We start from the raw sequence: 14,851 nt of genomic DNA on the forward strand, positions 1-14,851 counted from the left end.
CTGCACTCAGGCGCCAATTTATGTTAACCTCCGTGGATGCTCACGGGTGCACGCCCTTTTTTTTTTTTTTTTTTACAAAAAAGCACTATTTAGCACAAACAGGGCTACCATAATATGTGAGCAACATGTATGTAGATGTTTGTATTTTTGAGAGAATTTTATGCATGGTTATTTACAGTTTAGTTTTTAATATTAGTTAAGTCTGTATGACCATAAATGGAGTATTTAAATGTATTTTGCTGCTATTTGAAAAAAAATCCAGCAAAACGCGCCAGCGCGTTTGTCGACCCCAGAGGCTTAACTCAATAATAAAGCCGTAAAGTAGGCTATCTTTCATCTCAGGACAATACCACTTCTCACAAATACAGATAGGATTGGAGATGAAAACTTTAACTGACACAAAATCGAGCTCCGGAGCACCCATCGGCTCCTATCCTCGCGGCTGCTAAAACTATCGCTAAACTAAAAAAACGATAGCTATCTAGCCATCACAAAACACAACTTCAAGTTAGTAATTTACTTACTTGCACATCCAAACGTAGTCCCGAAAAGGTCTGCCCTTTTTGCCGATCGCATGGACGTTTCTGAATAGAATTGGTCATATTCATTATTGACTCTATTTTAAGGTTAGTTGTTCCTCTAATGAACAAATTGTTTGCATTTTCGGACGACGCATAGGTTCGACAGTAAGTACAGTGCATGAACTGTTTGACGGGAAGGTAGGCTAACCATTCCCTCGTTTTCCCTTTGTCATCAATGCGCCACTTGTTCGAAAAGTACCTTCACTTTTTATTTACTTCGCCCTCAACAGTTTGTACATTCATATACTGCTGACTCCGCGGCGGGCCTCTTAACACCGGGTATATGTCGCCACATTTTTTAAATTTTCCTTTCGTCTGTAGGCTACCTCAGCTCAGCTATATGTGTCACGGTCCGTTCAGCGCCGTGTCCGTGCACTGTTTCCGTGACGCACAGCGCTGAAAACCAATCAAATTAGTTACTTGACAAAAGTGCATTATTTTTACTTAGCAACAGCATTCTTTGACAAAAGATGTCCAATCCGTTACAAGGAATGTTTTAAATAGTAACAAATAAAAATATGTTTTACAATCTACCCGCCACTTTGGCTGGTATACAAGGCAAAGTCACTTTGAAAAAGTACCAGCCATTGGCTGGTGGCGGGTGCTAATTTCCCACCCTGGCTATCATCTAAAAATGTCTTGAGCGTGCATGTAACACTGGAGTAAATGCTGCTTAAGTTTAATCAGATTTGCCATCACGAAAAAAAAAAAATATATATATATATATATATATTAAAATAGTTAAAGTAATCATGTCTCACAATTATAATTTTTTCTGACATTTTTTTTTCTGTAATTTTGATCAAATAAATGCAGCCTTGTTGAGCATAAGAGACATCTTTCAGGAACTCCAACTTTACCTTACTGACTTCAAACCTTTGAATGGTAGTGTATTCAGAACTACTCCAAATGTTTGTGTTGTCACATAGGGCTGTGTGAAAAGTAGAGGTTAAATATTCATGTTTTCTTTGGAACTGAATGGATCTGGAGAGATTGAAAACTGGGTCACCACTAGCACCACTGGGGTTACTGTTGAAATCTGGGACACCTGTTAGCGTCCACTGACGATGAATGACTAAGCAAAGACTGCTCATAATTGGCTGTCATGGTTCCCAAGCTGCACATCCAACAGGGACAGAAGAAATTATTTTAACATTAAAAACACATTACCATTAAGCGTGAAATGTTTCTTTACATTATTTTTTTTTATTCTGTTGTGGAAATTAACTTTGTTCTTTCTTTGTGCTTTCTTACAGAAAGAGCTCAGCCTTCCCAGACGAGGAAGTTTGTGAGTAAACCTACTTTGATTGTATTTAATTTAATAGTCACCCAATACACAAGAGAGTCTACATATAAACCTCCATAAACAGCAAAACATTTATAGATTTTCATCTTCTACAGACCGTAGTCAGGGTAGGCACACTTTTAAACAGTGAATTACCAGATTTTATTATTAAAATAATAAATGCATCTCATTCTTTCGGCCATATTAGTTTTTTCCTCTTCTTTTTGCTGTTCATTTTCCTGCTATGAATATTTTGTGAGACGAAATTTGAAAAGTGCCTAGTTAGCTAAATTTCAGTTTTATGTAAATTACCCTCCCAATTATTTCCCATGTTGAGGTTCTATATGCAAGTTGACTAGTAAACATTTTTTAACCAACTTAAAAGATTAGCTTTTTTAAAAGCATGGCTTGCATTCTTCATATGTATGTATGGATTTATTTATTTATTTAAATATTTATTTTTGACTTGCTCATTTGCATATAAATAATGTGAAATAAAACCTTAGAAACCTGATTAGAAATCATGCAGTTGTTACCTGGCGGTTAATGCTATAAATTTATGCACCCAACAATACCCAGGTTTGAATCCTCCTCTTTTGTGTTCTGTTACTGATCTATTGTCTTTTTATGAAAGGAATAGTTATTATTTACTCACCCCTAAGGCAATCCAAAATACATATGAGTTTCTTTCCTCAGCCAAAGAGAAAATTAAGGTTGTAGAGGAGAACATTGCTGGATTTTTCCAATGTAGAACATTTTTGACGGTCCAAAATCCATATTTAGGCAGCTTCAAAGGGCTCCACATGACCCCAGTCGACAAGAGTCTTCTTTAGTGAAAGATAAGTCATTTTCAGAATAAAATAAATATATATATACTTTCTTAACTACAAATGGTTGCCTTGGTCCAGCTTTGTGAAGCGCGTTCACAAGACGTTATACGCGTTAGATGGAGCGAGAATGCTTTCCTCCAAAACCTTAATTTCTCTTCAGCTGAGCAAAGAAAGTCATATACGTCTTTTGCAGGGCCTTGGGGTGAGTAAAAATTTAGGACAATTTTCATTTTTTTAGCAAACTACTCCTTTAAAGGCAAAAAGATATTTTGTAATAATGATTAAAATGATGGAATGCATTCATTAAAACTTCTAAATGTTGGATAATGGCATACCTGCAGATACCGATGAGTTTTGTTTGAGTTCAAGGCTTCCAGGCAATCTCTTGCATAGGCCATTACACAGCTTTCTTCCATTTCACCTAGTCTTGAAATTTGACAGTGACCACAATTTTGAAAAGTTAGATATTTTACTGTCATCTGCATTAGGCAAAAAATGGTCATCTATGTGCCATTTACTCATGTCATTCTAGAACTATATGATTTGTTTCTTCTTATTTGGAACAGAAAAGAAGATATTCGAATGTCAATAGATTTTTTTTCTTCATGTAATAAAACTTTCATTGAATTGACAAAAAAACAAAGAAATTCTATATTGTTCCACAGAAGAAATTAAGTCATACAGATTTGGCAAAATGTTTCATGTTTGAAGGGTTTTATAATGTGATCTAAAGCCTTGTTTACTCAAGTCTCTTTATAGAATGTATTCATCCCTTACATTGATTAATGAAACCTTCACTTCCGGTGGATGATGCTTGGCTTAGATTTTATCTGGGAATTGATCCATCACTAAGTGTTGTAACAAACTGTTATGATCTGAGGGAGTCTTGGGTAACAGAGCAAACCTTTATTACTGACAGTTCACAAATAAATTATTGTTTTGGAATTTTAAACACAAGAAGTTTTATAAGAATGAAAGACTGTAATAATTATGTGTTTATAATAATTATAAGATTGAATCACAACCATTATTACCTGCCTACTGTCCATCATTTAGCTGTTAACATGGGTGTAGCTGTTAACATGGGTGTAACTGTTAAATAAAAAAATACATAATAATTTCAAAGCCCCTGCATATTGTTTAAAAAATTTGTCAGCATTTCCTAGAGAATCAAATTTGTCTGTGATGTTTCTGCTAAACTTTCTTAGAACTTTTGGGAGAAACAAAATAAATATCTAAATTGAATCTTTGCAATGTCTTTTGAAACTTTTGAGATGGTACATGTGAGAGAACTGGGATTTTTATTAAAATATGAGAAACAGGCCGTGCCAAAAATCTCAATGTGATCTTCATTTAATCTCATTAATGTCCTGGAGAAACGGTTAGACAATTTAAGGTGTTTTATTGGCGATTTATTATATTTTGTGTAAGTGTTGTGAAAATGCCATTGTTTAAAAAAAATCCTCACAAATTATTAAATAATGTATTCATTATATTTGGAAACATAAACACAGCTTTATAAGTGATCACCCAGGACCATCAAAGCTTGCATTCCTTTTGAACGTCATGTTACTGTATCTTCTCTCACAGCATTCTCTGATGTCTGTAAACACACATATAATATTACTAATGCTCGAGGTGGGCCAGTACACACTTCTATATTTTAATCTGTAGTGTATCCTCATTTTGTCTTGCGTACCAGCCCTTCTCACTTGTTACTGGTACTCTGACCGCCCACACTGCGTACCCATACGTGATTTCAACCCAGGGGGACCACCCCAACCCCCCTAACCAAGAACCCCCTAACCTATTTGTACTTTGATTTTGTACCTATTTGTACTTGCCATTACTTTTTAGTTTGCCACTTGAAATCACATGAAATCAATAAAAAATGCCTTCAGGGTGTAAGGGGTTAACAGTGACCGTCAACAGAGAGCTTGCATACCACTTACATAAAGCTTGGATGATTGGGATAGGTGTCGGCCAATCATGAGTACAAAAAATCTGTAGTCTTCTATCGGCTGCAAAAATCCTGGTCTGAGCATCCCTATGTCATAGCATAGTTAAAAGGGCATATTTTCTTTCTAGTCTGGGGATATTTTCCTTCTAAATGGTTTATATCAGTGATGCCCAAACTATTTAATGTAATATAGTTAATATAATATAGTGCAATATTAACTTTTGTTCCATGGCCCTCAGTCAAGTTTGATTCTTTTGTCCCATTGTAGTTAAATGTTTGTGCACCTTAAGGGCACTTCAAATATAGGTATTTATTAAAGGTATTCATCAAACACTATAATTTAGTTTATATTTAATTGTTGAAAGTATTAGTATTAGCCCTGACAGTCCTGATTATAGATCAGACCCATGGTAAAGCACATGGACATTAAGCCCTTTCAATATCTCTTGAACCTGTTCATTATGCATTTCAAACTGATTTATACTTGTATCAGTAACGTTTGGGGTCGAGATGATAATGGTCCGAGAAGCGTCTGGCTGTAATATGATTAAACGGGGTTGGTGAACGCATAACGGATAAGACACATGCCTTTGCTGTGAGAGACCCGGGTTCAAATCCACTGTGAGACACCAATGTGTCCCTGAGCAAGACACTTAACCCCTAGTTGCTCTATAGACGTGCGACCTCTGACCATATATAGCAATTGTAAGTCGCTTTGGATAAAAGCGTTTGTAATGTAAATTAAAATTAAAATGGGTATTTGGTATTGGTCTCTGTTTTTGCTGTGTGTGTAATAGGTCAGAGGTTTGATTTTTCTATATTTAGAAACCATGACAATTGGCAGTTTTTTTTATAGTGATCCTGATGACTGTGTCTGGTGTCAGTTGACCTGTAAGATGTATGTGAAGATACAAATGTCTACTTTATATATATATATATATATATATATATATATATATATATATATATATATATATATATATATATATACAGTATATATAGAAAGAGAGAGAGCAAGAGAAAGAGAGAATATACAACTTAAAAGCACAAGTTGACTTCATAAATTGATGATGATTTTCTTAAAATGGTTTCCTCTTCAAGGGAACTCACACTGAGTCTAGTAGCAGCGCTGAGGGATCGCCTCTGCGTGAAATCATTCCAATGGCATGGCAGAACGTCACAGGAGGAGATGACGTTATGACCAGGTAGCTATAAAGTGCACCCGGACCAAACAATGTCAGCTTCTGTGCCTTCAGCAAGCATTCTGTGTGAATTGTCTCAGTCTATTTATTGTTGTCTGGCACAAGGGGACTGAAAAGGCACGGTATGGGTCGATGTCCAAAGTGGAACAGACGCTTGCGGGCTATCTGTCCCCTAAGATGTCCCCTAGCATCTTCCCTCAAGGCTCCGACATTGCCTACCAGGCCATTCTGAACAACTTCGGCCTTGGTGGGTAAAGCTTATCCGGCAACATGTCAGGCCTGTATGTGTCTCCATACAATGTCGCTGTTGCTGGTGTACCAGGGCAACCTGCATTGAGACTTTGACGAAGGGGAGGGACTGGGCCCGGACAGAATTAAAGAGTTGTGTTGGGCCACCAAGGAGATGGCCACAGCCATTGGTTGTTCTATGACAGCCCTGGTGGCTACAGAGAGGCATCTTTGGCTAAATGTATCTGAATTAAAAGAACGAGTCAAATCTTTTTTGCTCTTTCGCCTTCTGGCCTCTTCAGAGACTACATTAACACTGTCATCGAGAGGTTTCAGGAGGCTAAAAAGCAACCGGCTGCGTTCCAGCTCTACCTCCCTCACCGAGCTCAGCCCTACCTCCCTCACCTCCCTCAGGTCTCGGGGGCTTCTGGCCGGGGGCAGCCCCGGCCGTTAATCAGCTACTCATAAAACGCTTCAAAAAGAGAGCGTTGCATCCCGAGCCCTCCCACACAAAAAAACGGGAAACCTTCTAGAGGGAAGACCTGAGGGATCTGAGCACCGTCATTCTGGCAAAGAAGACTTCTTCAAAGAAGTCCTGACACCTCATTATACAGTGCCAGTATCTCCTCTGTGCCCTCAGGGGACGTTTCTTCCAACCCTGCCACTCTTGGTGCTTTGGGTTTCCAGTAGGGATGTTTCGGTGAGGATATTTTCTCACCGGTTAATCGGCATGTGACAATTCCGGTAATATCACTAGCGGGGGCTTTTAAATCGCTAATCTGAAAACGAAAGTAAAATGTGCATGTCCGCACTGGCAATGTTGAGCTTCCATAGGAATGAACAGAAAACGCTTGCTCGCTCTACTTGCCGATTTTCCACAAAATCATCTTTTACAAGATTAGGATGAGGAAGGACCTACTGTCTCAGGCAAGGGGCTTAATCCTTCACCCCCGACCAGAGTTGTAGAAGCTGTGGGTTTGGCCTCTGAGGGGACCCAACTCATAGACTCTTGTCTCTCAACTGAGGTTGTAGAAACCATACTTCACTCCAGAGCTCCCTGTCGGTTGCTCTGTCGTGCTCAGAGTTTGTACCAGGAATGGTAAAAGCATTCTTGTACCTGAGACCGGGTTATGTGCTTAAGGTGCCTACCAATTTCCCAACGGCCTATATAGTAGGTAGTCAACCAAAATGCCTATTACCACGAGAATGCGCTGTTAAATACAACCCTGTCACATGTTACACTCGTTTGCAAAATCAGGTGGCGCAAAGAGACGGTTTGCAAGATTGTTCAGTAAGTTTATACTTGTAAATGAAGATAAAATAATGAAATTAAATAATAATAGTAATATTATAACATTTAATTTTGGCTTATTTATCATACAAGTGCTTTATGTTCCACTTATTTACTGTTACAGTGAAATATTACAGTGATGACAATGCATGAAGCGTGCTTACATTTCACCAAACTTTACACTTGGCACAGTGCAGTCAGGCAAGTACTGTTCTCCTGTCAACCGCCAAACCCAGACTCGTCCTTCGGATTGCCAGACAGAGAAGTGTGATTCGTCACTCCAGAGAACACGTCGACACTGCTCTAGAGTGCAGTAGCTTTACATCAGCTCAAGGACAGTGTGTAGAGAGATTCATGGAATGGGTTTCCATGGCCGAGCAGCTGCATCCATGCCTTACATCACTAAGTGCAATGCAAATCGTCGGATGCAGCTGCTCGGCCATGGAAACCCATTCCATGAAGCTCTCTACACACTGTTCTTGAGCTGATCTGAAGGCCACACGAAGTTTGGAGGTCTGTAGCTATTGACTCTATAGGAAGTTGGTGACTTCTGTGCACCGTGCGCCTCAGCATGCACTTTGTTATAATATCACTAAGAGTTGACCATGGAATATTTAGTAGTGAGGAAATCTCATTAATGGACTTATTGCACAAGTGGTATATATCAAACACTCTCAATCAAACGCTCTCTAGAATGAGAATAGCACACCTCCCAAAAGCACTTAAAACAAATAAGCAAGTAGAAATTTATGAGGGGTTCATGATTCTAACTACAGCCTACCTACACACATATACATACATATAATGTGTCTGTGTAATATATACAGGTGCTGGTCATATAATTAGTATATCATCAAAAAGTTGGTTTATTTCAGTAATTCCATTTAAAAAGTGAAATTTGGATATTATATTCATTCATTACACACAAACTGATATATTTCAAATGTTTATTTCATTTAATTGTGATGATTAAAACTGACAACTAATAAAAATCCCAAATTCAGTATCTCTGAAAATTAGAATATTACTTAAAACCAATACAAAAAAATGATTTTTAGAAATGTTGGCCAACTGAAAAGTATGATCATGAAAAGTATGAGCTTGTACAGCACTCAATACTTAGTTGGGGCTCCTTTTGTCTGAATTACTGCAGAAATGCGGCGTGGCATGAGCTGATCAGTCTGTGGCACTGCTCAGGTGTTATGAGAGCCCAGGTTGCTCTTAGTGGCCTTCAGCTCTTCGGCATTGTTGGGTCTGGCGTATCGCATCTTCCTCTTCACAATACCCCATAGATTTTCTATAGGGTTAAGGTAAGGTGAGTTTGCTGGCCAATTAAGAACAGGCATACCATGGTCCTTAAACCAGGTACTGGTAGCTTTGGCACTGTGTGCAGGTGAAGTTTCCATGAAGTTGGTCAGCAGCAGGAAGCATGAAATGCTCTAAAACTTCCTGGTAGACGGCTGCATTTACCTTGAACCTCAGAAAACACTGTGGACCAACACCAGCAGATGACATGGCACCCCAAACCACCATTGACTGTGGAAACTTTACACTGGACAATGTGGATTCTGTGCCTCTCCTCTCTTCCTCCAGACTCTGGGACCTTGATTTCCAAAGGAAATGCAAAATTTACTTTCATCAGAGAACATAACTTTTAGACCACTCAACAGCAGTCCATTCCTTTTTGTTTTTAGCCCAGGCGAGATGCTTCTGACGCTGTGTCTTGTTCAAGAGTGGCTTGACACAAGCTTGACACAAGCTTTGGACAGCTGTCAAGTCAGCAGTCTTCTCCATGATTGTGTAGCCTACAGAACTAGACTGAGACCATTTAAAGGTCTTTGCAGGTGTTTTGAGTTAATTAGCTGATTAGCGTCTGGCACCAGGTGTCTTCAATATTGAACCTTTTCACAATATAGTGCTGAAGTGCCAACTAGCCGCTCCCTTTGGAGGATCCCTATACCACTCTACAGATAAAGCGTTGTGGAATTTTTCGGTTCGCGTACCAACCCAAAGTGATAAGATAAAATAAAATTCTGCATCAAAATTTATAGACAAGACAAGTAGTTTGTTTAGGCATGGTTTGTAAGGAATTACAAACCTGCGCACATATATTCAAACGCACATAACTATAGAATCAATTCTTAATGCGCATGTGAACGCCATCAGTGTCTATCACAGGTTCACGTTTAAAGTCTGTTTAGAGAGAACGGTGCCGTCTTAGCTGCCCCTAATTTAATAACAAATGATCATTTAGACGGAAGTGAATCAATCAAAACTAACTTTAGCTGGAAAAAACATTTTTCAAGAACCACTATAAAACCAAACCAATCTCTGTTACCTTAAATTATATGTTTATCTCTGTAAAGCTGCTTTGAAACAATCTACATTGTTAAAAGCACTATATAAATGAGGATGACTTGACTTGACTATTCTAATTTTCTGATACTGATTTTGGGGTTTTCATAAGTTGTCAGTTAAAATCATCAAAATTAAAAGGAATGAACACTTGAAATAAATCAGTCTGTGTGTAATGAATGAATATAATATCCAAATTTCACTTTTTTAATGGAAGTACTGAAATAAATCAACTTTTTGATGATATTCTAATTATATGACCAGCACCTGTATACACACACACACACACACACACACACACACACACACACACACACACACACACACACACACACACACACACACACACACACACACACACACACACACACACACACACACACACACACACACACACACACACACACACACACACACACACACACATATTGGTTTGATTGGATATTGGATTGATATGATCAGTATTATTTGGTCCATTTGTTGGTTTTAATATCCTGTTTCAACATATTTTAGGCTTGTCACACTTTTCACCACTCCACTCCACTAGCATCCTCTATTTTCACTGTTGTTTTCAAAACGTCTATTCATATTAGAAAATAACTGAGTGCTAGTGCAGTGTCTCTGACAATGCACACTCCTGCTTTGCGTCAGTTACACTCTCATGGTTGGATGTATATGATAGATCTTCAGTGTGATGAAACCTGTCAGAAACAAATCAGAAGATAAAAACATGTCAATGAATTTTATCTGCCTTTTGCGTTTGAGATTTATGGCCGGTCTGTTATGACGGCGGCACAAGCATTGTGTGATAAATGTGCTGTTACGGTTGTCTGTTCGTTTCCGAGAGGGAGTGAGTCAATGCAGTGGTCATGTGACTGGGCTCGATCAACAGTGGTGTGGTGGATGGGGAGGTTATGACACTCAGGTCATGCTCTAAAGATGTGTTTATTGAATGTCAATGAGAGGTGAGTCAACCGTTTATACAGCAGCATCTGTCGCAGCGGGCTTTGGTGTTTTTATACGACTATTTGTAGTTAAAAAAAAGTTAAGTAGAATTTATAAATGTTTAAAAAATATAAAATAAAATACAATTAATTAAATGATTGCTGTTAAAGGGTAACTAAACACTAAAACAACTTTTTTAATTAATGATCTGTAAGAATGGAGCTTCATAAATGCTGTTCATTGATTTGAGTACTTTTTTTGACATTTGGGTTTAAAGTGTTTTAATTCTACAATATATGGTGTAAAAACGTCTTGAGTGCTGCCCTCGTCAGGTTGAACGGTGGCTACTGCAGTTAAATTTTCCTATTGGAAGTTGTGGTACCCTCTGACGTCAGAGGGTACCAGCTAACCACGCCCTTGCCTACAGAGAGATGCGTCTCAGGTGCACGCCCCCCCTCCGCTGGGCTCTGCCCACTTTTCCAGAATTTTTCAAATATTGGTTCTGACCAGGGGTTTAGTTACCCTTTAAAGGGGTGATAAACTGAGAAATCAAATTTTCCTTGAGCTTTTGACATACAGGAGGTCTTCATACTATAAGACTGTCCTGTAAGTTTCAGAACTGAAATCTTCCTTGTTAGTCCAATAAACGTTTTTATTGACACCAGGCTCAGCGAACGACAGGTTTTTCAAAGTTGGGATCTATAACGTCAAAGAAGATAAAACCCCTCCTCTGCAAAAGAAGATCAACGCCTACTTCAACACGGCCTGTTTAGCCCCGCCCACCGACTCGTGCATTACATGCTATAACATAGGCCTACGACGAGGTAATTTTGCTAAACAGGATCGAGCTACCAAGCAATAAACATTTACGAAATATTGTGCAGTAACTGGTTGTGGAAGAAGACAATTGCTGCATAAGCTTCCTTCGGATTCCAATATTAGGAATGCGTGGTTAAGCTTTATTAAATCAACAGAAAATCAGTCACAATTTCCAACACAGGTTTTTCAAACAGACTTTTACGACACGGATCTGCCAGCAAAGCCACAAACATGTAAGTAACCATGTTAAGTTTAATGCCTGATCTGTGAGCAGTGATTTCTGATGTGTAATTATTCAAGTTCAGTATTATCTTTCTCTCAAAATCATTCAATACTGTTTATGCATCAGTGACTAAACGATCAACTTCACATCGTTTCTCTTAAGATGAAATGATATTAAAACTGTGAATAAGCTATAGAAAGAAAGCGACCAAAGAACGCTCCCTTTCCAATCGCCCAAGCTGTCAGTCAATCAATCACACAGCGCGCAAATCTCGTTATGAAATCAATGACGCTGTTACACTGCACAACGAAGCTCTACCTGTATTTACGTCGTGTTTGGATTGTTATTTGGTGAAAAAGCATTCGTGAGTGTGCAAAAACTGCGTTGCAATAATGAGATCTTTATTCACGCGTTCACCAGACTGTATGTCATCTGCTCAGCTCATCACTGCAACCTTTCATGTAATGGAATAGATTTAAATATAATGCTTTAAACAATACATTTAAAGATTTGTTAATCTTCTCGATAGCTGTAATAGTAAAAACGTAGTAGTTTCAGAGAGTTTCACATGTAATACTAGCTATTTTATATGCAAACATGTCAGCCAATCACAGCAGTGGGCGTTTACACTGAAGTCTCACAGCAGACACGCCCCTTCAAACAGAGCGTTCAAATCAGAGGCTAAAATCAGGCTAGGAAATGCCTTTTATTTCTTAATTTTGACAATGTTTGATGTAAAAATCATACTAACATTATAAGGGCACCCCAGGCAACATTATAAAATTATAAAATAATCCAGTTCATGACCCCTTTAAATGCAAAAAATTTCGCAAAACATGACCCTTTTAATTATAAGGGATTTATAGGGTCTTGTGAAACTTAATTACTGCCAGTGTTATTTCGTAATATTTTATATACAACTATAGTATTTTTTAATATTTTAACTTGAGGTTTTTAATTCCTTTAGATCTCATTCTAACCTACACAATGTGTATTGTCTGAAGTATGATGGGAAAAGAAAGGGTTACTGCAATTAATGAATGTAAATAGAGGGTAATAAGTGAAGTGTGACCTGTTAAATCCCAATGAAGCAGTCCCAGTGGCCTCAGCTGATTGCTTTATTTCCTTCACACACATGCACACATTGAGCCTTTAACATTAATTTAAATCTAAAAGATTAAAGCTATTTTTGAGATTAGTATATGCCCGTTTGCTTCAGATAAATAACTAATCCAGTTTCTTAACATGAATTAGTTTAGCCTATTTTAGTAGAACCGTAGCAGGTGTTTAACTGGGTTATGTCCTTACGCCCCACTTATCGGTCCCCTGCTGCTTCGGCTTGATCTTTGCAGTGATGTTTACTGTCATCTGCAATTGTGTATTTTCATGAATCCGCCAACTGTGGTCAATAATTTACTTTTCCTAAAAAAACCTTTTCCTTTTTGTTGTTTAATCAGTTTTACCTTTGCATCTTCATTTTGTTATTTGTTGATGTTTTGTAGTTCCAGGCATGCACACTTCAAAGAGCTAAAGTATGTATTTAAATTATGGATACACCGATGAATCAGCCAATAATTGATATTGGCCGGTAAAAGCAATTATTTTGACTATCATCCATCAGTTGATTGTTTAAAAACAGCCGATGATGAGGGCTGATTATATCCTTTCAGTCAAAAGGAGGTGGAAAAAAGTGTCAGACTGCTCAAACTCATACTGTGTGTGAAGAGAATTGTCCTTGAATTTAGGCCAAGTTAACGCATGTCTCTTGTGTTTACCGCAGGAAAATTATCCAATTTTCACAGTTTGTTAGTTAGCTATTAAAACACTAAAGAGGAGCTTATTTACTGTTAATTATATATATGTTTGAATCAATTTGTCATGAAGACAATTTTTAATGAAAACTACCATATGTGCAACTGAGCTGTACACAAACATTTCAGTTTTTATTTGACTGTAATTATTATATCTAAAAATAAATAGCATGTTGAATATAGTACTAAGCTTTGTTGTTAATTTTATTCTCTAATATTTCAGTATTGTACCAAATGAGAGTGTTCCCAGTATAGTTTACAGCTTTAGTTGGGAGAGATATTTCCCCCCCTTAAGAATATCAAAGATATCATTCTCAGCTATAGGTATATCGGCTGAGAAATGTAGGATTATGCATCTCAAATTAAAAACAAAAACAAAACAAAAACAGAGAGGATTATGCTGATTGTAGCTTCCATGGTTACAGTAAGCTCAAAATTGCACTCAAGTACATATGGCCGAAAGTACAAATTGCAAATCCATTAATATTCAGTCATGAGAGTGTACATGAATAGAAAACAATGGGACTTGTGATGTTAAGGAATACAACATTTGCAGATGTATTGATAATATTACTTTTGTTGGCACCCAAATACTTTGAAAGTACATTTCAATGTAATGTGATGTATTTAAATATGATGTTGCAATACCTGGCTAGTAATGTTTTTATGTTTGTTTATATTATCCTATTTATTATGTAGCAAGTGTTAATTTTACGTCATGTCTTAATCTTTTCAGAAATTCCATACTTATCTGCTAGGGCTTTGAGTAATATGTCTCTCATTTTACTGTCTGCATATTGGTGTTGCTAAGCAGGACGACACGTGTGGATTCAGATCTGATGTCTTTCTCGGCTTTATGAGTTTCATTAGCAGGTATTTAGCGGAACTCAGATTAAATTGCTTGTTAAGGCCTGAGCTCATTATAGCAACGGTCTCCAAGCACCTTTGTCCCCAGTGAAACTCGGTGCCTGGTACAGATAAGTGCAAAATTCTCCATGTACCATAATCGCAAGATTCTTTTCAAGGCGTTTGACTGTGGTACATTTAGGCTATTGTGTGGTTTTGTGTACCCCATAAATGTTTTACCTTTTTATCTACTTTTTAATTATGCTTGCCTGTGAAAAACTCACCACCACAATAATGTGAGGAGGGTTGTCAGGGTGTTGATATGCGGTTACTGGGTTGTTTAGGTGGTTGACTTCCTGTCTGAAGTCAAGTCCTGTCTTTAAGGTGTATCTGAATGGTTTTAGCATGTTGCTATGTGGTTGTCTGGGTTTTCTCTATTTCAGTGGTGATGTTCTGTTTATTTTTGTTTTAGTTT

General features: G+C 37.7%; 1 protein-coding gene across 13 annotated transcripts in view; it reads left to right on the top strand.

Moving 5' to 3' along the window:
• The window catches only part of mast4 (microtubule associated serine/threonine kinase family member 4), a 184,432-nt gene that overhangs the window by 104,073 nt on the left and 65,508 nt on the right, over positions 1-14,851 (top strand). For all 13 annotated transcript variants that reach the window (XM_077206313.1, XM_077206312.1, XM_077206316.1 and 10 more), the window contains one exon: positions 1,838-1,869. In XM_077206313.1, coding sequence (XP_077062428.1) covers positions 1,838-1,869 — 32 coding nt within the window. The remainder of the gene's footprint in view (positions 1-1,837; positions 1,870-14,851) is intronic.

This window comes from Siphateles boraxobius, unplaced genomic scaffold (genome assembly GCF_051911475.1).
Source record: "Siphateles boraxobius isolate OS27281-9 unplaced genomic scaffold, OSU_SipBor_1 56, whole genome shotgun sequence".
NCBI lineage: Eukaryota > Metazoa > Chordata > Actinopteri > Cypriniformes > Leuciscidae > Siphateles > Siphateles boraxobius.